The 25,600-nt window shown below is 41.8% G+C and overlaps 1 protein-coding gene across 2 annotated transcripts in view; it reads left to right on the top strand.

Annotated features, from left to right (window-relative positions):
* Positions 1-25,600, top strand: part of TP53BP2 (tumor protein p53 binding protein 2) — a 51,763-nt gene that overhangs the window by 8,903 nt on the left and 17,260 nt on the right. The window contains exons 1-6 of one of the 2 annotated variants that reach the window (XM_066316259.1): positions 4,983-5,030; positions 11,093-11,240; positions 16,641-16,754; positions 18,274-18,353; positions 22,049-22,150; positions 24,532-24,706. In XM_066316259.1, coding sequence (XP_066172356.1) covers positions 11,093-11,240; positions 16,641-16,754; positions 18,274-18,353; positions 22,049-22,150; positions 24,532-24,706 — 619 coding nt within the window. In that variant the 5' untranslated portion in view covers positions 4,983-5,030. Of the gene's footprint in view, positions 1-4,982; positions 5,031-11,092; positions 11,241-16,640; positions 16,755-18,273; positions 18,354-22,048; positions 22,151-24,531; positions 24,707-25,600 lie in introns of those variants that run through there. The other variant, XM_066316258.1, reaches the window with a different exon arrangement.

The raw sequence follows: 25,600 nt of genomic DNA, 5'->3' as shown, positions 1-25,600 counted from the left end.
TCCCCTTGAATTTAGTAAGGACTTGAGTGATGGTTTGTAGGAAAAGCTGCCTGCACTAAAGGCAAAAAGGAACTGAAAGACTTCCATGGTGGAAGTGATTTGTCATGTGGCTGTGTGATCAGAAATAACGGATGGATTTGGGAAGATCATGGTGTTCCTCAGCTCACCATTTGAGTTGGCTGAGCTAGAGCTGTGAGATGGTACGTTATCCTACTCCTGCCCTCACCTGAGAGTTGATAATTCAGGGGAATGTCTCCGCTGTCTTTGTATATTGTCATTCACTGCAAGGATTAAATTTGACTGAGGAAAACATATAATTTACTCTGGTGATATTTAGAAGATGTAACAAGGAGGCCTCTACATTGTAACAGCAAATATGTAGGAAGGCAGAAGGGACTTTGAAAGCAGTAAACAGGCACATTATTGTGCTGTGCGGTCTGAAAATCCTAATTCTGGTTGGTTTGTTTTTTGCTTGTCCTGAAGGTAGATGGCTGCGTAGCACTTTCTGGAATTGCAGCATAAAGGAGATGTCAACCCAGCCTGTGGTGTGCTAAAATACCTCTGAATTCGCCATTGTGGTAATGCATTTTAGGGTACCAGAAACCCTGGTCAGCCTACGTCACAGAACAGCCCAGTGTGTCCTGTGACTTTTCCCACACTGGAATTATTAACCTGTGTGGTCAAACATGTCATTGTTTCAGATGCCAGAAAGGACGTGTCTTCTGACCTACCTGTGTGTGTCATGAGTGTTTTGGTTTGGACATAGATCTGTTTTATGGAGGTAGGACAGATTTTGACAGCTATTTTCCTGGAGGAGTGACTAATACAATGTATTTTCAAAAGTGTTTTTCACAGAGCTTTGTGAAGTTGCTGGGTTTGGAGTTAAATGACTGTTCTACGCTTTTTTTTTCCTTGACTTGCTACATGATTTGTTTTGTGTTGCTATTACATCACAAATCTTCTGCTCTCTTATTTTTTTTTTTTAATACTGTTTTAGATACACTGACTCACAAAGAAAAGAAATTCCTCTCTTCTGCTTCCATACCCTGCCCCTCCCCCATGGGTGCTCCCACCAGCCCAGCCTCCTGGTGTCAGTAAATAGAATTTAAGTAATAGTTGTGCTTGATGTATGGGTAGGCACTTGCTGTATGATAAATGTGACTTTGCCTTGCGTGTTCTGGTGGGCTGAAGTGGAGTTGCTTCCTGGTGTGAATGTCGATCGTCTTTTTATTGGTGAGATTATTACGCGTTGGTTGGAAAAGCAGAAAAGGAGTGGTTTTGAACCCAGAAAGAGTTGGTGTCTCAGGCCGTGGGAGGTGTGATGTGGGTGGGACAGGTGCCAGATCCTGTGATAGCCTGTATTGTTTAGGTGTAGGTGGTGTTAAATACGCTTTCATCCCTGATGCATATCTATTTTTGTTTTTCTCCAGGAAGACTCTTGTCTTGTACAAAATCTTTTTTTTATTACCAGGAAAAACACTGGGCTTTCTTTTCATTGTGAGAAAGTACCTGAATTTTAAAGGACTTGAGATGTGTAATTCTCCCAAGTCCCAACAGGGAGCACTTAGTGTGGCCCCTTTTTGGCCTCTGGCCCTGTAGGAGGCTGAGAGAACCATAACGCTTATTCCCAGTGGGGGCGATGCAAAGCTCTAAAGCAGCAAGAGGAACTTACTTTCTTTTTTTTTTCCCTTTATGTAGTTATTTCTACTTTTTTTTTTTCTTTTGTGCAAAGACTTCCTCTGGGCTTGACGCAAGTACAGAAAATTGAGATGATTCAGGCTTAAGTTTGAGTTCATAACCCCATTCATTATGCTTGGATGTTGCATTGGCTTTAGGATCGTTAGGAGCAGCCTGTGGTTTGATACTGAAGAACGGGAGGAGGAACAACTGGAATTCCCTATGATTATGTTGTATGAGTTGGACTGGTCCACTTTTCTGTACTACGTACCTGTTGTAAGAATTACATGGTATAATTTTTTATCTGCTTGAAAAGAATGTTAATTTCATTCTCCTTGTGTATGAAATGTTTATAACTTGGTGCTGAATGCAGAAGATGAGGCAGAGTCTGCCTGAAAGGGCAAACCTCCAAAGATCCAATTCTCCTTTGCTGGCTGCAGGAGGAGGAGGAGCAAGCTACAAGTAGGACACCAACAGCACAAGCCCAAACACCATGTGTAGGCTTGCTTTTCTGACAGTCGGCTTGCAGAAGTCTATGGTAAAGACTCCCAACAGTGCAAAGGCAGTGTCTGCAGGGAGCTATGAAGAGGGATTTGAGGAGAAAGGGAACAAGTACTTTGGAGTGGAAAGGAATGTGTTGAAGGAGAGGAGCTACACAGATGGCAGTGATAAGGGGTCTGTGAACATGCTGCTGTGTGGTATAATATGAAGAATATATTCAGGTTTGTTTACTCTGAATTTCTGCAGTTGTTAAACTACATTGGTGCAATTCCAAGTGGATTCAGGTCTGAGCATAATGAGCTATATAGATGGTTGGTGTTGACAAATGTGGGTGCTCAGTAAAAGGCTGTGGTTTCCTATATGTGTTAGCTGAAACCAGTGTATTTGATATATCTTATGGGCCAGTTTGTTTGGTTTTTATCCTTGTATTGGGTTTGTCCAGCCAGGTTTTGGGGGCGGGAGGGGCTGCACAGGTGGCTTTTGTGAGAAACTGCCAGAAACTTCCTCCATGTCCAGCAGAGCTAATTCCAGCCAGCTCCAAGATGAGCCCACTGCTGGCTGAGACTGGACACAGTCAGAAATGGTGGCAGCACCTCTGGGATAACTTACTTAGGAAGAAAGAAAAAAAAAAAAAAAAAAAGATATTGTGCAGATGTAATTACAGCTGGAGAAGAGCTGAGCGAGAATATGTGAGAGGAACTCTGCAGACCCCAAGATCGCTGCAGAAGGATGGGGAGGAGGTGCTCCAGGCACTGGAAGTGAGATTCTCTGTCAGCCTGCGGTAAAGACCACGGTGAGGCAGCTGTGTCTCTGCAGCTTTTGGAGGTCCGTGGGGATGTAGACATCTACCTGCAGCCCATGGAAGAGACCCTCACCAGAGCAGGGGGATGCCTGAGAGGAGGTTGTGAATGGGCTCTGGACCTGTGGGAGGCCCATGGTGGAAGAGGCTCCTGGAAGGGACCTTCAGACCTGTGGAGAGAGGAGCCTATACTGGAGCAGGTTTCCTGGTAGAACCTGTCACCTGTGGGAGGTTCACACTGAAGCAAGCTGTGCCTCTGAAACCCTGTAGCCCTTGGAAGAGTGACCTACCTTGTAGCAGTTTGTGGAGAATTGTTACCCCTAGGGTGGGTTCACACTGGAGAAGTTCATGGAGATCTCTATCTTGTGGGAGGGGCCCCTCACTGGGGCAGGGGAAGAACTCCTCTCTCTGAGCAGCAGCAGGAACAACATGTGAGGAACTGACCACCGTCCTTATTCTTATGTCCCTGCACTGCGGGGAGGGAAGAGCTAGAGCTGAGAAGGTTGGGGAAAGGTCTTATTGGACTACTTACTATTCTGCTCTGAGTTTTTTAGTCATAAATCCAATTAATATCACTCATTTGAATCTGTTTTTCCTGTGACATTATTTGGGGAGTGATTTCCAGCTTCTTATCTCAATGTATGAATCCTTCATGATATTTTGTCTCTCTCATTCAGTTGTGGAGAGCGATAGGCTTTGTTGGGTGCCTGGCATCCAGCCAGGGTCAACTTACTACAGACTTGTAGGTTTTTTTTTTTTTCTTTTCCCCCTAGTGAATGCTAATGTTGCAATAGATACTTGCAGTGCAAAAGTATGGGTGACTTTTTTGAGATTTTGGTTGAGATTCTCTTGCTTTGTGTGATATGTGGTAGCTCAACCAAGGAGTGGGGAGTTACGTTGCTCCTGTGCTGAGTGTTCCTTTAAAATAGTGAGCTTTATTTGCATAGACCTCTCTGGTGTCTGGCATGTGGGAAGACTTCTGCTTTCTTATGTATGAAAATGCCTGAAGAAAAATGTCAAGTTGGAAAACATAACTTGGGTTCAAAGTAAAAGCCTTTGTTTGGAAAGCTCTCTTAAAGACTGGGTGCATAATGCTCTACTGAAAGAAGGGGGGATGTAGGTCAGGAGTCCTTTGTTTACCAGTCCTGATAGACTTCACAAAATCAAAATTGTTAATCTAAGATAATGATTTTCTACAAGATTGGGCAGGAAGATGGTTACCGCATATTCCTCATTAGTAAGTCTGAGCTGTAGTGCTGAGTTCTGTTGTTGAGGTTGCAGTCCATGAAGTAGAATGAGAGCAAACCTCCATCCATTAATTTCTGACAGTAGCAATACTTGGCCAGAACTCGGGCTGTTTCCTTGCAGCTCTTCAGATTCCCGTCATGATGTTTCAGATGCCTGATAGTGAGATGTAATGTGGCATTTGTGCTGTAGCCTTTGCCCAGTTGAACAAGCAGATACCATAAGCAGATGGCTTTCATTCTGTTCTCTCTACAGTAAGGATAAGAGGGAGGAGAAAAAAAAAAGGAAGGGGAAATCTGCTCCTTTGCTGCTTCAGCTTATTTTCCCCATGCCCTTCTCAAAGTGCACGTAGATGTATGTTGTAAGTCCTGGAAAAAATTGACATTTTTACTGAAGATAAGATACAAATGCGTAAGAAAATCATAGCTTAAATAGTCTGTACAAGTAGAACCAACTGTGCCATTGAGAGTAAATGCTCGGTCTTGTTTTCTGCTGTGATACAATGAAAAGGGAAAAGGGCTGTGCTTTCTATAGACTGGGAATAATATGAACAATCTCATGGTGCTTCCTACTGTACTCCACCTACCTTGCATCATAACTTCCTTTCTTGTATTTATGGCCCAAAGCCAGTGCAAAATAAACGGAGTAGTGTGTGCGGAGGGTGAGATGGTAGGAGCTGAACTCCATGCGTTTGGGTGTGGCTGCAGGCAAATACTAAACTTCACTCTGCATTTCTGTTGAACCCTTCTTGACCAGCCGAATATGAAGAGGATCAGGGAGAGCAGTCATCTTGTATTCCTGTCTTCTAGTAAGTCTATTATTATCTTTGCTTACCTTAATCTTTTGCTTACCTTAATCTTTAGGCACAATAAGTGAGGATGTTGCCTCCAGAAGGACGGTTTTCATGTTCTGAGGAACTTGATGCAGAAGAATCCCTGAATTACTCTATTGTTGGGGTATACTTTGCATTGAATGGAGAACTGTAACTGTGCACCAGTTCTGACTGCTGCTTATTGGAACAGGAAAATGTGCTGTTGTGCAGGCTGTCTTCTGTTGTTTAGAAAGTTGCATCAAGTCAGCAAAAATATCTGTTTTAGCCGCTGATTTCTTTGTAGCCATCTGGGAAGGTGCAGCATCATTGCTCTCACTAGGTAAGATGCAAGACCTAAATTTAAAACTCCTTGTACAGAGGGGTTTTGTATTTATCAGGGAAGACTTAGTATTAGTTTAAGCTGTGTGTGAAAGCAGTTATTTCTCATTTCTGTCTCCTGTACTTGAAATGTGATAGTTAACCTATTAATTTTAAAATTTCTGTGTTGCTGGTTAAGCTAGTTCAGTTAACCAGAACTAGCTTCTAAAATGACATTTTAGTTCAGGATGTAAATACATAGAAACTGTTTAGGTTTGAAAAGACCTAAAGAGTGACTTTTAATGCCTCCTTAAAAATGAGAGCTGAGAAAATTTGTTATGCAAGCTAAAACCACTACTTAGCTGTGTTTTGGAAATACAAAAACCTTTGACACAGGTAATGAGTGCTTGAAGGGATTAGGTTTCAGTCTGAAATGCAGCTAATACAGAATGTGGTACAGAATTATGTTATTAGGTCTGATGCAAGGCAACAAAATGAATCAAATTTTCCAGTGGCAGAGTGCTTGTTTGGCTATCAAATAATGAGATTGGCTGTGTTATTGCCTTCTTGTATGCCTCAGTTTCCCTGGCTGTAAAATAGGAAACTGCTTGCTTGTGTCATGACTTCCTGGTCATAATGTGCTTTGAAGCTGAAGAATACTGTGTGAATAGATGCCATGGTTTGTATTGTATAGTGCACGCTGTGCAGGAAGCCTCCATAAAGTTAGGAATTCAGACAATAGTGAAAACCAGGGTTAAGTTATTTTTTTAACATATCCTTTTCTTCATTATTTAATATAGTCTCTTCATTATATTTTGTGAGGACTGAGTTTTACTGATTGTTTCCCATTGCTGACATTTTATGATCAGAATCAGATCTTTCCCTAGAAATGTGAGGAGGGGGGAAATGTGTGTCCCTTTTAACTCAGCTAGTTTCAGGAGTTAATGAAGTGTGTTTTAATTTACATCATGCCCCATATAATAGTGTTCTTTTGAATATTTGAATCCTGAATACTCGAATGCTATTTGTGCATTAGTTAGAAAGTGTCCAGTTGAGTGCCCTTTTAATACTGAAGATGTGTGGCATCAGCTTTATAATAACTAAGGAGTAAGAGAAGTCTGATTCTTGCAGAAACACCATCAAAGCTGAAAAGTAAATTGCATTTCTATCCCCCTGCCTTTAATCAATAATTGAGGCCTTCTGATCTAGGAAGAGTGATACAAGGTCTTTGATGTGAAATACCTTGTTGGATGGATGTGAATTATAAGATGTGTTTGCTCAGGTTGGTTTTTGGAAATTATTTCTTCTGGGTTTGTAGGGGTTTTTAAAATTTATTTATTATTTTGTTTTTAATTTTTGTTTTGTGTGGCAACAAAGCAGGAGCCAAAATAGCATGTGGTCATAGCCTAGCACTTTTACAGAGCTAGCTATTCTTAAAGATTTTCCTTTCAGTTGAAAATGTATTTGCAGCTGTTGAAACCTTTTGTATTTAATATTGGTGTGATTGTATGAAATAGTCCCGTTGATGAGCTCAGCAGTGAATGGGTCAGATTTGCAGGCAAATGTGAGGCTGTCTGGGATGATTTGCAGAAGAGATATGGAGGATTGTAAAACAGCCTGTGATTTGCTTTAATTGATGTCCTCTTCTGTCCCTCTGTTTGGTTGCTTTTCTTACTATGCTCCCTTCCTGTTCCTGGGTGTGTTACAATCCTGACTTAGTGGCTGTAGTTGGGAGTTCATTCACAGATGAGTTGAAGCAAAATGATACATTTCATGCTGAGGGTACTCAGAGTTGTACTTCACACCAGCATGGATTTTTGTTATATTTGTGACTTAAGTGGCAGGCTTTTTGGGACACGAGGTCTGTTATGTTCAGTATTCTGCTTTCCCATCCAATTGTTTGTAAGTCAAACACTGCATTCATTCCTTGCAAAAACTCTCCCTTGCTTTTAGCTCGTGTGACCTTGGTCTTCTCTCTGATGTCCTTGGTGCAGCCGATCGAACTGCCTCGTTTGGTGGCTCCATAACTGCAAACTTCTATTTTCTAAGCTGGAGCAGAGTCAGCTGGAATTTGTGATGTGATTTTAAAAGGAACTGCTTCAGTAGATACACAACACCCCTGGTTTCTCCCAAGTATGCCAAAGTACTGCAGTGCTTTTATATTTTAAAGCTTTTCAGTACCTATAAGTGAGCATGTCTTCGGGCTGGGAAAAGGGAGGAAATTTTTTTAGTTTAGAGCTTACTTTAGGGATCTGAGTCCTGTTCAAAAAATGCTTTGTCTGTGTGCTCAGCATTCATAAAACTCAATCTTTGAAAGTCTAGGGGAAAAACCCTCATCCAAGGCTATATGGAATTGTCAGATGTTTCAGTAATTGCTTTCATGCTATCTTTAAAAAAAGTACAAAGTCTGACTGAAATTTGTCTTCCTTTTTTTCCTTTTTTTTTTTTTTTTTTTTTAATCAGGTCTTCATTTATGCCTAGTTTGAAACTGAATTTTTTGCATGTCTGGGTCTTTTTTTTTTTTTTTTTTTTTTTTTTTGAAACTGCTGGATGTTTGTATACAACTATCTTAACATCTTCAGTTTCAGGGAGGAGTAAGAAACTGTTTTGTGCTCTAGGTGGATGTAAGGATTCCAGCTTCTGAACAAAGTGTCATGAGAGTACTCATTTCCTTTGTTTCTTGTTGCCACACGGCAATAAAACAGTGATATAAACTGACTGTGAGGGTGATTAATGAATGTCACAGTTGAACCATTCCCAGAGTCCTTGGGATCCCAGTGCCAGGTGGTGCAAGCCTCAGCAGCCACCAGGAGTGATGAACAGCACCAAGAAGTCACAGTAGGTGTTTGGTTCACAGTGGTTTCTTCACCTTTCCCACTCCTCTCTGGGAAGAGGCATCTCTGTGATGGATACTCTCTGCTCAGCTTACCCTGGGCTCCAGAGTGTCCACGTGGGCAGCAGGGTACCCCAGGAGGCCTTGCTGGTGAGCAGGCAGTGGTGACAAATGTGACGCCACTCGGTGCGAGAGGAGCACAGCTACTTAGAGAACTCGATCATCTCAGCGTTGCCCCTGAGGGGAAGCAGGATGAGATAACATCAGTATCATAACATTTTAGTTGCTTTAGACTCTAAAGACTTCGAGGGCTGTTCTCAGGGAATTTGCAGTTTGGTTTCCTTTCCTTAGTTCCTAGCATATGTGCGCTAGAAGTAGTGCAGACACTCCCAAGTCCCAGAAACAGCCCCCACACAGCAGGTTTGAGTGCTCTTGGCTTAATGTATTAGTAATTATCCTGAGCATTGTGGATAGAAATGGCAACTCGTGATCCTTCCTGTGTAGTTGTCTGTATTGCTAAATCCTAAGGATTAACAACTGGATATAGACAGGCACACTGAAGAGTGAACAGCCGTGCTAGGGTCAAATTAGGTCTGCTTTGTGTATAGTGCCATGGTTTTTATAATTTTCTCTTAATTCCCATCTGTGAGATCATATTTTAAATTAACAAATGTTATTGCAGGCACACAGCCTGTGCCATTTATTGGTGTTCTGAATACAAGGTTGTACAGCATTAAATGTGAAGGGTTTATATGTTCTACACACCTGTGTAACCTTGCTGTAAGTCTATTTGGGAACTACTTCTTTATACTTTTCTTTTCTATTTTATATTTTATATATTTCTTTTCTATTTTATACTTTTCTGCCCCAGTAATTGTGATTAAGAGATATTCTTACCTGGCTGCACCTGACATCCTTCACTGTCAGGCTCCTCTAGGGGAGTCAGAGACACTGCATCTGAGAGGTAGGTAGCATGTTCTGTGACAAAAGATTAAAGCCGAGTGTCAGAGTTCCTGCTTGGAAAGTTTTGTGTCTTAAAATAAGTCACTACCTCCTTGTGGTGTAGACAGCAGAACTGGTCATGCCCATCTTCACTATAGAATAAGTGTGTGCTAAACTGATCTTCCCTACCTCCACATTCTCTCTCCTAGTTTCCCACCTTACAAGCTCCAGGTTTGCCTTTTTTGTTTGGTTTTCTTGTTGATTTTTTGGGGTTTTTTTCCCCTCCCATAAAGTGACAAGGAAATGGGTGGGGGAATGTAGCCATCAGGTAGTTAGGAGCTTACTTTCAGCAGGCTTTTTCCTCTCTGAATATTTGTGGGTGGTGTTCAGGAATTTATCAGAAACCCTTGTCTTGGTGAGCTGTGTAGAACCAGTGGTAAGAAATTCTGTGCCCTTGGTGCAGTGCCAGAGCCTGAAAAACACTGCAAGTGTTTATACTACTAGGAGTGGGCCAGATACTTGTACTCTCTGTAACAAGATGTGCAGAGTCTGGAGTGTTTTTGTCAAAGCTTTTAAAAAGAGTTAAGGCAGCCTCTCACATAGGGTTGAAGGGGATCTTGGCACTCAAAAGATCCCTGGAAAGGCTTTGGAGACATCAGGAATGTGCATGTGCACTGTTGTATTCCATGAGAATCCCCAGCAGAGGATTCCTAAAGCTGTGAAAACAGATGGGGCTAAATTTTACTTTGCAAAGGGATAAAAAACACTAATTCCATAGTATTTACACAAAATCACAGAAATACAATGCATGTGGTGAAGGTTTTGTTACTTTTTTATTTACATTTATTTAGGAGATGATTTATACCTCTCTCCCCTTGTTTGATTTGGTCTCCTTTTCCTCCTTTTGAACTGTTGCTCCTAAGGATGTATACCCATTTCACCCTTTAGAAATGAGGACAGGCAAGGATTTGTCTTTCCTTGAGGAAACACCTTTTCCATCTGTATGAAAAATCTGAAATTGTATAGGTTGCCGTTGCTTGAAATGCTTAGTGGAGTAATTGCTTTCTGGAGATATTTGACTGATTTTTGTGTTGCTGGAAGCCCTGTGACTAACAGCTAGTTGAGACTGAAGTTGAGAATTGGTCTCCAGAGAATCGACATTAATTTTTAGCTAGCAGCTAAACTTTGATAGCAGTTTAATATTAATAGCATGTAGTGAGATGGTGCTCAGAGGCAGTAACCATCAACATTTTCTATCAAATATGGCAACTCATTTTTTGGAGTGCACATTTAGTAGTTGTGGCAGGAAAGGCATGAGCAAGAACAACAGCTGTGTGGTGTGTGTAAACAGAAAAATCAAGGATCCTTTCCCGGTTGTGAAGAGGAAGCCGAGTAAAATAGCCTTTGGTTTCCTGGGAAGTGGAGTCTGGGGGGTGACCTTGTATTCAGGCTGAGACTAAAAGCACAGTAAGTTGACTTGGGTTTCTAGGAACCTTTTGATGAAGTATGTTACAGAAATGCAAATTGTGTTTCCCCATTACTGTTAATGTAGTAAGTTCTGCTCTTTTTTTATACCAGATGTAATTATCATTGTTTTTTACTCCTGCTGAACTGTAGGTGACTGTTTCTACTGCTGTGTCAAATGATTGCAGGATGCATATGCACATAGTTAAGGTGGGAGGAATTCTGACACATCACCTGAGAAGGAAGGAGCACCACGTCCAGATTTAAAACTGAGTAATCCTCCAGCAATGTAATTTAGTTGAGCAGGGATTTACTTCTGCAGTGTCTCTCTTGCTTATACCTTAAAGAAAATTTGGGTTGTTTAGAAAATTGTACCCACTGTAGCTGATAAGATGTTATCTGTGTGGGAAAGAATGCGTTTAATGAGCGGGTTGTGGCTCCAAGGTGCAGCCTGCCTTTGTGTTGGAAATTAACCGTGTGCTGTTGCCTTTGTCTTTTGCAGATGTTTCTGACCGTGTACCTCAGTAACAACGAGCAGCACTTCACCGAGGTGCCAGTCACCCCTGAGACAACCTGCAGGGATGTGGTGGAGCTGTGCAAGGAGCCTGGGGAGAGCGAGTGCCACCTGGCTGAGGTGTGGTGTGGCTCAGGTAGGTCCGGCTGGTAGCTGGTGAATCACTGGCCATTCTCTACTGCTGAGAAAGTAGCACATGGAGACCCGACAGACGCGATCCTGTCCCAACGAGTGTCTGCATTTCATTGGTTTCTTCATCAGACTGGCTGTTTGATAACGTACCTCCAAGAAGGCTCACACATGCAGAACTGAGATAAAAGCAAAAGGGATGCAGATGTTCTTGTGTCTGTGCAGCCTTTCTGTGACTCAGATGAGTCTGAGGTGTGTGAGAGTTTTTTTCCTCTTCCTCCTCCTCCCCACAGTGGGATCCCAGCAGCCTTTATGGCGGTTTTGAAGTACTAAGTATTGGTAGTTCTATGACTAGTTCAAAATAATTTCTTTAACCCCACAGCTATTTTCACTTGCAGTGGCAAAATAAAGCTTCCTTTTTCTGATGACAACTTCAGTGTTACCAATTTCATTGAGTGTGCTTGGGAAGGAGTGTGTTAGCAGTAGTGGGAGTTACCTGATGTGAAGTGCTCTAGAGAAAGTGCACTTTCTCTAGGGTGGCAGGGAGGATGGAGAAGCTACTTTTGACTGTCCTTTCTGGCCTGTGGAAAAGGGGTTTGTGCATGTGGCACATTGTAGTTTTTTCTTATTTTTTCTTTTTCTGATCTTGGCAGTTCAATTCTCCCTAACTTGCCATGCTCCATTGGAACTGGAGAATTTGTCAACAAATAAAACCTAAAATATAACTAATGGCTCATAGCTTAAATGGGAAAGGTCTCTGGACTATCTCCTGTCTCCATGGTTCTCCTTAGATACTGGGAGCCATCCAGAGGCATAAGATCCCTGACAGGATTTTGAGTAATGAAAAATAATTATGTCTGAGCCAACCTTTTCGAGATGGTTCAAGATTATAAAAGAATCAGATGATAAGGGCTTATATTTCTGTGTTCCTCTGCTGTTATCTCAGGCTCACATCTGTTAAAAGAAGTCTTTGGTGAGATGAGTTTTTGTTTGATGCTGTGAGATACCTGAGTTCTCTTGATATTTACTTGCTTCTGACAGAGATGTAATGTTTCTGATATTTCTAAGTCTAAAAAATGGAACAAAATTTTTCTACTCCTTAGAAGATAAAGAAGCTTTGCTTCATAAATTATAATAAAACAAAATCACTAATTCATTGTGGAAAGAGATCTTCTAGGAATGTATTTTAATTGTACATCTTTGTCTAGATCAACACAAGACTGAAGTCTACACTGAAAGAGAAGAAAAATAAAGGTTTAGGTAAAATGTCTGAACTTATGTGGTGACACTAAGCCTTAGTGCCTGCAACCTGTTTTAGAGCACAAGTGGTTGTGATGAGGGACAGGATTCTCCTGTTGGTAATGAAGTTGGAGCTGTGCTAGAGTGGGCAGCTCCTCTCATGTTTCCTGAACCTGGATTCTTGCTTGGCTTTTGAGATGGTGATGTAGAGTGTGCTAGGAAGGGTGATGAGATTGTCCTGAAATCAAAGGGGACCACCTATAGTAAGGGGCAAGCAAAGTCTGACAGTACTTAGTGCCCAAATGTTCTTGTTAAGCTGAAAAGTGAACTTCTGTGTGAGTGGGACAGTACAGTATGTGGTGTTTTATTCATATAATCAAATTATCAGCCTCTCTGCTAGTCAGGGAGGTGTAAGAAAATAAACTGGATATGGAAGCATAAAGTGAAGCAGAGAACTTTTTTTCTGAGATTAGTCTTTGTAGAGACATCATGAGACACACAAAAACAGGTATCTAAATGTAGCTTGGGCAGCTGTTCTTACAAGACAAAAAAAAGCTTCATCCATTTTTACAGTGAAAACCTTGACAAGATCATTGAGCCCAACTTTGGACTGAACACCACTGTGCCAACTAGTCCATGGCACTAAAGTCTATGTCCAGTTTTCTCTTGAACTCTTGAATTCTCTTGAATTTCCAGGGATGGTGAGTCCACCACCTCCCTGGGTAGCCTGTTCAAATGCTTAACCGACCTTTCAGTGAAAAAATTCTTTCCTGGTGTCCTGCCTTAACCTCTCCTGGTGCAGTTTGAGGCTATTTCCTCTCATTGTTACTTCTTACCTGGGAGAAGAGACCAAGCCTCACCTGGCTACAATCTCAGGCAGTTGTAGAGAGGGATGAAGTCTCCCCTGAGCCTCCTGTTCTCCAGGTGAACACCCCAAGCTCCCTCAGCTGCTCCTCATGAGACTCATGATCTATCCCCTTCCGCAGCTCCACTGCCCTTCTCCGGACTCTCTCCAACCCCTCCATGTCCTCGTAGTGAGGGGCCCAGAAGTGGGGACTGCACTCGAGGCGTGGCCTCACCAGAGCTGGGCACAGGGGGACAATCCCTGCCCTGGTCCTGCTGCCACACTGTTGCTGATCCAGGCCAGGATGTCAGTGGCTTATTTGGACACGCTGGCTCATGTTCAGCTGCTGTTGACCAGCACCCCCAGGTCCTTTTCCACTGGGCAGCTTTCCAGCCACTCTGCCCCCAGCCTGTAGCAGTGTTTGGGGTTGTTGTGACCCAAGGGCAGGGCTCAGCAGTTGGCCTTGCTGAAATTCCAAACACAGTTCCCAGTTGTACTTGTTAACAAAAATGCAGTTATTTCAATAACATTAAAATATTTGAGTGCTGGAATCATGCGTGTTGCTTTGGATAAAATATGTCTTAAGCATGTGTGTAGCATCCAGTAGCAAGCATTTGCAAGATGCTTTCATATATATTCTGGATTTTTTTTTTTTGTGAGAGGAGGAGGCAGTGCGGGAGAGAAATACTTTTAGCTTTTTGCTAATCTCATTTTAGATGTCAGCAAGGTTTTCCATCTTGTTCTGGCAGGATTAGCCGTGATTTCTGTTTTGTTTGCATATTACCTTGAACAAATTCAACTGCTTTAAAACAAACATGATGCAGTACAGCTAACCTCTGGGGGTAGAAACAAAAGATTTGTATTGGAAAATGACTCCTCAGACTTCAATTATCAAGATCCTTGCTTGTTTCTTTCTTTTTCTAACACTTGCTCAGAAATTTTAGCTTCTATTGTCAGACCTTGTTAAGCCTACTTTGAAAGATTGCTTGCAAGTGTGCTTGAGGAACTTTGCTCCCTGAAGGGGGCAAGTTTACTACTCTTCCTGTCCTCCTAGTTTTTCTTGAAATTTGGTGAATATCAGGGCAAAATTTCTTGACCTTCCTATTATTGTCAGAATTCAGTTGCCTTGTCTGCTGTGGAAAGCAGTCAAAAGGGGTGCATGTATAAAGATATTTTCTTTTTTTTTTTTTTTTTTTTTTCTTTCTGAGAAAGGGGAAAAAAAGAAAACTGATTGTCCATTCTTCTTGAGCTTTCCAAATGTACATTTATTTGGTATTTGAAAATCTCTTTGACCTTCCTTTGGAGCCAGTGAATGGTATTGACCCGAATCCTTGTGTAAAGGGCATCTCCCTTGATTATAGAGTTTCAGCTGAAGTATTGCTGAGCTGCTAGAAATCTGCCTCATAAGCCTGCTGTATAGCCTTTAAGACAAAAATCTGCCAGTAGTACTGTTGATTTTTTTATTATTATTATTATTGTTGTTGGTTTTTGGCCTTTTTTTCTTGAGTTAAGGTTTAGCAGATGAGGAATGTTTTTTGCTGTCTAGACAAGTAACTGCCAAGAGACGGCTTTTTCTGTAACAGTGACCTACTTGCTTATTCTGTAAAGCTAATCTCTTTTGACAGTGACTCCAGAAATTCTCCTTCCTAGATTGCTTGAGCACAGCTGCAGCATTTTCATTTAAAGAAACACTTTTATGTTGAAAAGAGCTTTTCACATACTGAAAACATGTTAGGAGCTCCTTTTTTTGTGAAACTGAAAACACACATAATGCCAACAATTTTTCCTGCTGAAAATATTATTTCATATTAAGACAGTGACTTTTTGAAAGACTTTATTGAATGTGAATGAACTGCTCTGATTTCTTTTTTCTATTTTTCCCCTCCCCTTGCTTAAAAAATGAAAGGAAACCACCAACAAAAGCAATGTCAGGAAAAATGAAACTGGTGCAAAAATAGTGGTATTTAATTTAATTCTTTGTCATCTTGTCTTATTTCTTAGGCCAGGAACAATATCTTCTGCTTGTCTGGCATCCAGCACAAATGGGTCCAACATGATCATGAGCCCCAGTGCTGTTAGAAGATACTGTGACATTATCCTGACTACAGTGAATGTAAATTCACTGCTGTGATCCATTGACCACACTGTTGCCATCACATTTAAAATAGGCAAAAAATTCTAAAATGTCTAGAATAACAAAAGAAGCTGCTTTTATATAAAGATTTAGAGGCCAGTAAGTAATTCTGGTTATATTCTGGCTGTGAGTGCCTGGCTGTGATGTATGTAAATTTTCAAAGAATGGTAATACAGGAAGGGACAAGTACTGGTAGATTGAGACTCTCACTGGATTTTTGTATTATCAAAAGGCAGCAAGTAAGGTTTAAACATTATTTATATGACTGAATCCTGAACTTGGGAATAAAAGCAGGAAAAGAAATTCATTGGAACTTGTGCATCTAACTGTTTCATCTCAGTTATTTGAAAGGAAATGGCAAATTCTTACTGAGCTCTGTCTGATCCTTTTCTTACTTTGAGCTGTGAATCCAAAGTAGTTCAGCTTTTCAAGGTTTATCAGAAATAGGGCTTTCAAAATGCATCTCATCTGAACATCATGAAATTTGCTGTCCAAGACAATGAGCTGGATCTGTGTCTGACATGAGCTGCAGGAGAACACTTGAAGTGACAGGAGCTGTGCTGGCGTGGTGAGGATCAGGCCTGCTGGGTACTGCCAAGGAGCCTCTTCAGGGTGTTCAGTGCTTCTGCCTGAGCCTCAATGCAAGGGCTGCCATCCAGCGTTAGGAGAAGAATTCCTCTTCCCTGAGAGTTTATCTTTGCAGCTCTCTTTATTCTCATTGGAATTAGGAAGTAAATGAGTCCCTTAGGAATTGTGGCAGCAGTGGACTTGAGAAGGGGGGTGGGAATGACTAAGGAATGAGTTTGAGGTACCACAGAAGAAGAGTGAAAGGCACAACAGTGTATCTCTTGCACTGGTGAGTGGGTAAGGTGATTTGCACATATAAAATGAGGGCACTAAAACTGAGAGCTCTAAATTCCCCGTTTGTTTTCCCTCAGGCTGTGGAGGTGCCTCAGCTTTTCCCTTCAGGGGTGGACTTTTCCAGGGCTGCTGTTCAGAGGTGTTGGTTTGGTTTCAGAAGCAAGAAGCAATGTAGTGGCTTCCTAAGGGAAACGTAGAAATACCTTGGTGAGGGCAGGTGTTATGTGCACTAACAGGTGTTCAGGTGGAAGATGGACAGATGTTTTTGGTTAGGTGTGGGCCCAGGCTGTGGTGGGATGTAGCAGTTAACTGTTTCTTTCCCTTTTCAGAGCGTCCCATAGCCGATAATGAACGGATGCTGGATGTCCTGCAGAGGTTTGGAATGCAGAGGAGCGAGGTGCGTTTCTTTCTGCGGCACGAGCGCTCTCCCTGCCGGGAAGCAGGTGGGTGTTGATCTCAGCTAGTTCATTTGTTCCACTTCTTTTTCATTCTTCAAGGTTAAGGAAACAGCTTGTGTGTGTTATTTGTTAATGTTCATAGCCAGTAGGCTTTGCAGCTCTTTGCTGTCTGACCATTGGCTGATCTTTATAATGGCTTCATCTTCCCTTACTGTATCTGGGAATAGTAAATCCAAATTAAAATTTCTGCAGGTTTTCTAGAGCTGGTTATCACCAAAGCATCCAAGGGCATACTTTGTTAAATACGTTTTCTGCAGCAAGATATCTTGAGCTCTGTGGTGGTGATCTCGTCTTTAAATATAGTAACCAAACTACTGCCCAGTAATGTAATCTATGATTTGGGTGATTTTTCACCTGGATGATACTTTACCAGGGTGATAAACTTAGCATACTTGGCAAAGATAGAGTTCTTCAAAGTTTCTTCCACACATTTATGTTAGTTTTAGGAACAGCATTAAATGAACTGCCTGATCTAGTTCTCTGAGAATATAACTCTTACTGTAAATTGAAATGTGAAACCTGTAAAGGAAATGACTTTCAGCTTTTCAGGGGTTTTCTGTGTATCCCACATTCATCTCTTTAGTAGAATTTTTCATTTTTACCTTTAAATCAATCTACCAGATTCTTCTTCCTCCCCTTTTTCTGCCTTCATCCTTAGTAATCTTCCTCAGTGTTGGAAATACTGCATTTGTTAAGTGGCATTGTACCCAGCATATTTTAGACAACTAAGTGTATCTTGGTATTTGAAATGCATACTGGTGATAGAATGAGGGCATGAAAAGCTAAAGCTGTGCCATTTCTACCTGCTGGGATCTTACAGAGCAGTTTAGTTGTCCAAATGTATTTTTTCAAGTCCAGGGTGCTTGTAGTATTAGGATTATTGTCATTTTATTTGCCACAGCATTGCTAAGCAATGTGTTTGAGCTCTGAGTTAGTCTTGCAGAAATGCAGCCTTGAAATAGGAATCAAATGGGCAAGAAGGTAACAGGCGTGGCTTTGCCCTGTGTACACTTAGGTTCTACAGGGAAATCAGTGAGCTTGCTGTTGGGCATCTGAGCAGTATTTGCACATAATCTGGTGGGAATAAAGCAGGGTTCTAGTTAAGCAGCATCTTTACTGACACAATGACTGCCAGGAAGAAGAAGAAGGAGGAAAAAAAGTGCTTTTAAACTGTGTATCTATAATGCACATTTAGTAGGGGCTGACTGCCTATTTGCCACAGGATAAATACTGGAGTAGCCTACCAGTGGTTAAACTATTTTTGTTTGTCTGTATTTTTGTACAGAACTATACTTTAAAATAAAAGTTGACATTGAACAGAAATCTTTTCAGAAAATGTGTTGTGTCATCACTTAAATTCATCTTGATAGTAAACACGTAAGAACAGGTGTTCAGATTCTACACCATAATGGTGGTTCTGATTCTCCTTTTGTACTGAACTCTATGTCTGAAAGGATAAGGAAGATCTTATATGACCTTACTGTCTTTGACTGTTTCTGTCTAGGGACTGGACAAAGGTCTCAAGATCCAGCCTTCAAAAGAAATGGTGTGAAAGTGCCTGGTGATCGAAGAATAGAGAATGGGGTAAGTGCTTGATGCAGTGGCTAGTTGGATTGGAGTTCATTTTCCCACAGCAGCCCTCCCACTGCTGTGCTTTGCATTGGCAGCCAGAAAGGTGCTGATAACACTCCAGAGTTTTGGCTACTGCTGAGCAGGGCTGGCACAGCATCAGCGCTGTCTCAACATTCCCCCTACATCAAGGGGCTGGCAGTGGGCAAGGTCCTGGGAGGAGACACAGCTAGACCATCTGACTCAAAATAACCAAAGGGATATTCCATGGCATGTGGCGTCAGCTGAGCTACAAAGCCAAGGGAAGGAGGAGGAACAGGGGAACATTCATTGTTTTACAATGTTTGCCTCCTGGAGCAGCTGCTCCCTGTGCTGAAGCTCTGCTTCCTGGGAAGTAGCTGGACATCGCTCTCTCATAGGTAGAGAATAAACTATTTTTTGTCTTTGCTTGCTTGCACAAACTCTTTTGCCTTGGCTTTAGTAAACTGCCTTTTCTCAATATAGGAGTTGTTTTCCAGCTTATTCTCTCTGTGCTGTCTTGCTGGGAAGGGACATGGTAGAGCAAGTTGTTGGGCACCTGGCATCCAACCAAGGTCAATCAACCACAGTCCTTTTTGGTCCCTGAATGGGGTGAGACAAAGGCAGTTATGTATGCACACATATATATATATATTTATAAATATTCTGCATACCATAGTAAAAGTAGTTGCCAAGTATCAAGCTCCTCTGTGGGGCACAGAGTTTGTCAGCTGCCCCACTGCTTATCTCTTTATTTTGCTGAGTTTGGGAACTTATTAATACAAAGAATGTCTGTGTGCTTTGCCCTCACACTGATGGCCTTGTTACTCTGGGGGAGCTGTCTTGTGGGGATGATGAGGGAATACACCTCCCTCTCCCTGAGACTGATGTGAATGGTTTTAAAATGTAGGCTCCTATGTTTGCTCATCCATATATAAGCTGTTTAATACTGTTAATAATATTAACTAATACTGTTGGCACCCCGTGGGGTTTGTGGAATTCAGTGTCATCCTGGTGTAAGAGAAAACAAACTTTAGGTGAGAAGATCTTGAGATGTGCTCTGAGGTATCCAATTCCTGAGTGGCAGGGTGTGTGGAAGAATTTGGGCAGCTGCCTGGGGGGATTATCACCTCCTGTTGCCTGGGACTTTACACCTGAACAGGTGATCAGTCAACCCTGGCAAACTGGAATGTCAGCTGAGAGAAGGGTGCCTTGCCTACCCTCTCACCCTGTACTGGGGCCTGGCCTGTGAGCCACAGTACTCACAGCACTGTGGTTGAGGCAGGAACCCAAACAGTGTTTGTGGATACTGTGGCTGAGGGAGGGACTCAAACCACCATAATTGGCCCAGTAGTGAAAAAGGAAAAATGGAAACAGACAAAGTAAGCTGCAGGTCCATATTGTAGGTTGGAAAGGGAGGAAGGAGGATTAGGAGAGTAAGGGTCAGATAAAGAATCTGGTTCTTCAGGAAAGAAATTGCAAGGAGTGAGACAAACAGAAGATGAAGTTACTTTGTCCTTGACCTCATCAGGACTTCAAGATTTGTGGAAAGATAACAGCTGCCAGCCACGTGAGCAGATTTCTGCCTGGCTGCTTCAGTGCTGGGGTTATGGGGCTGACAGCATGTGGAAGGTCATGAAGCCCAGCAGCTGGGATCCCTTGCTAGAGATCAGGAAATTGAAGAGGAATTGGGAAACAGAGAGCAATTTGCGGTTTCTGGATGTGGCTCCTCTCAAGTGTGAGAGCAATGTATCCATTTAAGGAAGATCCTGTAAATTCACAGGAAAGTGAACCACTGCACATGAAGATATCTGGTATACCTGAGAGAATTACCAGTGCTGGAAGTCATCTGTAGTGATCTAAAAAGTGACGATGTTCCTAAAGATCCAGAGGATGTCCCTTGTGCAGTGGCCACGGGGAGGAGGAAGGTGGTTCAAAGTGCCCCTGCATCATATTCCAGCATCTTGGTGGCACTGTATTTACCTGTAGATGGCTGCACCTGCTGTAGAGGTGGCAACCTCCTGGCTTTGAAATGTAGAAGGAACTGGGTACTTACCCATCCCTATGGGCAAGCACCCCAGATTTTAGGGGCAGCTCATGAGGTTGCTCCTCTCCTGCCCCAGTCAGAGGGAAGGGCAGCCCCAAGAACAGACCATGTAACGAGCTCTGGTTGTTTCTGCATGAGCAGGGAGAGGACATGAGGCAGTGGGATGGTGAACACAGCTCCATGCTGGAAGGCCATGTCTGTGAACTGGGAGGGAGGAGAGCTGTTCAGAAAGGCTCACCCAAGAACGCTGTCAGCATAGTTGCCACACAGAGCCAGGAGGGCAATCAGTGATCTCCCAGCCATCAAAGGACTGAAATTGCCTCCTTTAATCGTGGTGAGGGGACTTCTGATCTGGCATTGCAAAGGTCAGCCAGAATACTCTGATCAGGAACAAGAATAGAGGGTCCCTGCCTCTGGCTAAGAGGAGGAAAGGGATGACTGGGCAATACCACACAAACTGAGACTCTAGTTCCCATCCATGAACTGATTTGTTGACTGGAGAGCCAAGGAGTGCTCAGCAGGACCCTTTTACTCACCCTTTAACAGCCCCACATGGCCAGTGCAAAAGTCTAATGGCGCTGTGAGAGATTCTGTGGTGACGTGGTACCTTGGAGAGAATTGAATCAGACAATGGGACTAATTTTTGAAATAACCTCATAAACCCTTGGGAAAAGCAGAATGGCATTGAGTGAGTACATCGTGACACTTAGCACTGAAAAGCCTCTGGAAGAGCTACCATTATAGTGAAAATGGATGCTTCCCCTCTTTGGAGATACTGGTGCAAATTGTACCGTGGAAAGAAATTAAGAAGCTGTTGTGGTGAGGTTGTTAATGACTGCTCTAAAATAGACATGAAGTCTCTAGCCGTTGTCATCCTGGCTTTCAGTTCTCAGGATGTCACCAGGATCTGTTGCCTGCCATAGCTGTGCTTGTATAGGTAATCTTAGAGCAGCAAATGCACCTTACTTCCCCTTCTCTTCTTTTCTCATATTGCTTCAGTTTGGGTTTTTTTTCATTTGCAGTTTTGTCAGAAGTCCCTAACTCTAGATTTCAATTTGACACCAATTACTGTTTCAGCATTGAATCCATTGTCTGCCACTCTTGCTTCATAATTATGATGTAAGATTGAATCTAGATTCAGGAAATATCTGAACAGACAACCAGTGACAGTGCTGTCTTTGAGAATGGTGTTTTCCCTCCTGCCCAGCTATATTTAAACTTCCTATTTTTTCAGCTTATGTCGGAGTGCTTCAAATTGTAGTGATACACCTATGAGCACAGGTCCATCCTGCCACATACTGAGCATTCTGGGCTCAGTCAGTCAAAGCTGATTCATGCTGAGATTAATTATAAAGGGCACTGAAATTCCTCTTTAAAATGCTGCTGGGATTTTGCTAGAAACATTATTGCATGTTCCAAGAGATGTCATTTTGTGTGAGTTGTTGGATTGGGCTACACATGCGCATGAGTTTACAATTGTTTATTCCTTTACCATGAGAAGATGCTGTGTCTCTAATTGTTTTATTGTCTAGTCAGTTGTTGTTATTTTTGAAAGACTTTCATCACACTTTCCTGCAGTAGCTCTCCTAAGTGCTAGCCAAATTAAAAATTCTAGATATAGCATGTTTTGGATTTTCTTTGGCAGGTAAGTGCGCCAAGGATGGATATGACACTGGCTGAACTTCAGGAAATGGCATCACGCCAACAGCAACAAATTGAGGCTCAACAACAAATGCTGGCTAACAAGGTGAGTTTGGAATTAGATTGTTTACAGCTAGAAACAAAGGTAGTAAGAGTTACATGAAGTGGAGGGAGAATTGAGGAATTGGATTTTTTTCGCCCCTTCTAAACAGAGGGCTCCTTTTCTTTGGCTGCCTGTTTTTAAATTTGAAAGTCAATGTATGCAAATAACCAGTTGTAAAACACATAAATAATGGCAGTGGTAGAAATGACCATTTAGCTTACTAAAAGGATAGAGCACATAACATTGATATGTTGTCATTCATCCTGGTGGCTCTGTCACCTCTATTTGTGCTCTGTGTGGTAACCAGCAATTCACCAGTTTGATCACTGAACAATGCTTTTGTCTCTGCTGTCCTGTCATGCTATCTTGCCTTCTCCTGATAGGAGTTCAGCGTGCCTCGTTTTCTAAGCAGCTGGCTGGAAGAGATGTCTTACATGTGATAAAAGTAACCTAGGACTGTGATTTATAAAATGCTTGCAGAACAATAACAGAACAGCTAATGGAAGCACACAGGGTGCTTCTGAATTGCATAGGGGGAGAATGCTCTGAATGCATCTGCAGCATGGTGGCACAGAGTTCATGTTTGGCTTGAGTGTTACTGGTACACATGGCTCTTGAAAATGTAGCAGAAAATGATGCTTTTGGCAGAGAATTGTTAGATGTGAGCCTGTCCTGAAGAGGGCTCATCATTCTGGGTGGGTGATCCCATGCATTTCAGAATGTTCTTTGCTGGGGAAGAAGGCGGCTCTGAGGATCTGCTCTCACACTCTATCTCCCTCTCCCTTTGAGATCAGCTGTGTGTGTCTGTATGTTTAGTACCTTGTTCAGTTCCCTTGGCCCTCAATAATTGTATCTCAGGGAATGCTTCAAGCTGTGGCTTTCAGATAGTTCTGCAGCACCTGCTAACTGGTATTATGGCCTGTCAAAATAGCCAATAAAACTTCCTCTGCTTCATGGTGAGAAGAGGTGTAGCTATGATGCAGAAAATGGGTCAATCAACCAAGTGATGAGAGGTTTCATCTGAAATGGAGCACACAATTAATATCCATACTGCCTTGTTTAATTGGCCAAAGAATTTTGTCCTCTTATATTTCGAGCTGAGATGTTTATGTATGAGAAGCCTAAACTTTCACAGCTTCTGCTTCACTTCCAGGTGATGGTAGTACACCCTGGTCTTATTGATAACACTGTAGTTACATGAAACAGGAAGGCTGTTTTTACTATAAATGGAGTAGTACAAGATTAAAATAAGAAAAATAGGAGTTTGAGTCTAGATAGCTACCCATTGGGTAGGTGTCTGCTGCCTGTAGTTTGAAGAAGAGTAGCCCTGTGGGTGTCCCACTGATGGGATTTTTCATTTCAGTGCCTCCCTGGAACAAACCTGCTTTCTTAGGTGCCTCTTCAGAGTGACTTTCCATTGCCTCTTTCCTGCCTTCTGAAATCAGTTGCAATATTAAATATGGATTCTGAGGAAGGAAAAATACGCTTTCTTTTTAGACGCGAGATGTAATATGTTTTTTTTGGTGACATTTTCCTGTGTGGGAGTGAGTCTGAAGTAGTGCATACACTGAGGATGCTGCCTGGTCCTGGTTTTCTCCACAATGCAAGCTCATGTTTTTGCTCTGCCTTTTTTATTCAAAGTGCACAAGAATCCCTGTTTTATAAATGTGACAGGTGATTTTTTTTCTTTTGTGGGTTTGGTTTTTTTGGAGGAAGTGCAGAGTTCTAATGTTAGTAAGCAGTGGTAGTCTTGGCTTTTAGTGGGTGCTTGGGAAAGTCTTACTAGTTCTTCTCCCCTGGAGCAGCCTGTCATCTTCAGAGCTGGAAGCTGTGTATAATGGCCAATGATTTAGAGGAACTCTTTGTAGATGATCCAGTGATCTCATGGTTTCTTCTAGGTCTATTTGTATAGAAACTGATAACACATTATACTCTCTTGGAAAGGCAAAAGGATTCTCTCCACTAAGGTGATGTCTGTTGTTTATGAGGGCCAGGTTGCTGTAAAGGTTTTCCTGTGTCTTACATTATCTCTGTGGTGATAGTGGTGATCATTATCAAGAGACCCATGTGTTTTCAGATGTTTGGTGTGCAGCCATTCTCCATCTCAAGGAGGTTTTAGCAGAGCTAGTAGTGGAAAATACCAATAATTTATGGCATACTTTCTACATAAAGAATGTCTAATATTCTCCAGCATAACTTAGTTGTTTAAACTGCAACATATGATAGAGATGTAAAGTACAAGCAGAATGGAGAAGGTGGAGAGGAAATAGTCCTAATCTCTTGTAACTCAAGAGCCATGTAGTGATTAAATCAAATTAGCACATGTCTTGGAACATGAATGCTAAAAGTTTTCTTAGACTTCAAAATCTTTGTCTTGACTGCAGGAACAGCGCCTGAAATTCCTGAAGCAGCAGGATCAGCGACAGCAGCAGCAAGCTGCTGAACAGGAAAAACTGAAGCGATTAAAGGAAATTGCTGAGAATCAAGAAGCCAAACTTAAGAAAGTGAGAGCACTGAAAGGTCACGTGGAGCAAAAAAGACTCAGCAATGGGAAATTAGGTGAGTTGCTGCTTGGGGAAGGTAGCCTGGGATTTTTCATGAAATGCAGTTCTTGGAAATCAAAAATTTCTGGTAATTTCAGTGGAGTTATTTGCAGCATTCCAGAAATGTTAATTTTAACAATTTCATATCTTGTATTTACCAAGAAAACTCATGACTGACCTAGAACAAATTATATTTTCTTACTATATTTTAAAACATCCTGTAGGAGCACCCTGTATTTTGAGCCTAGCATGTCTGCTCTTTAATTACAGTGTAGTTTTTTTTCCTTACTTGGATACCTTTGTGCACCACAATAACTTTTTCCATCCTTGATGTCAATACCTTGCACATTTAGAGTGTTGTTTTCTTGGCCTATAGCAAAGCTTTGCCTGGTACCCAAGTTACCCTTTATGCAAGAGGTAACTAATGGCCAAATTTACTGTATATTTTCTTTTTAGTTGTGTGAATCTGACTAGGGTATTGCTTGTAGCTTATATGTTTATAGTTTAGTGTATTGATACAACATCAAGTCTGAAATAAATATTTATTCTTCTGCCTACCTTTTCGTCTTCTCTGTTGTGCAGAACTTCTTATTTGCAGCCTGACTTAACTGAAAACATGAGTATGTTGTTTTAGTAGGAAGCATTTTGGTTGACAGATGAAGCAAAAGTGCTTTTCTGTCATAGAATCCTTTTTCTGTTTGGGTTCTGTTGCACAAAATAAACATAAGTTTTAAGGGGTGGAAGGATGGTAGAATATTACAAGATCCTGGAGCATATAAATGTTTTCTTGCACCATCCCCAGCAGATCTTATTTTTGTACTTGCTTGAATTCTTACTGGTTCCTTAAACTTCATTCTACAATAGAACAGTTTCAGCAGTGGGAGCAGCTGATGACAGATGTTTGTAATAG

This window comes from Sylvia atricapilla, chromosome 3, assembly GCF_009819655.1.
Source record: "Sylvia atricapilla isolate bSylAtr1 chromosome 3, bSylAtr1.pri, whole genome shotgun sequence".
Classification (NCBI taxonomy): domain Eukaryota; kingdom Metazoa; phylum Chordata; class Aves; order Passeriformes; family Sylviidae; genus Sylvia; species Sylvia atricapilla.
Note: the sequence above shows the minus strand (reverse complement) of the source record. Positions and strands in the feature narration are given on the sequence as shown.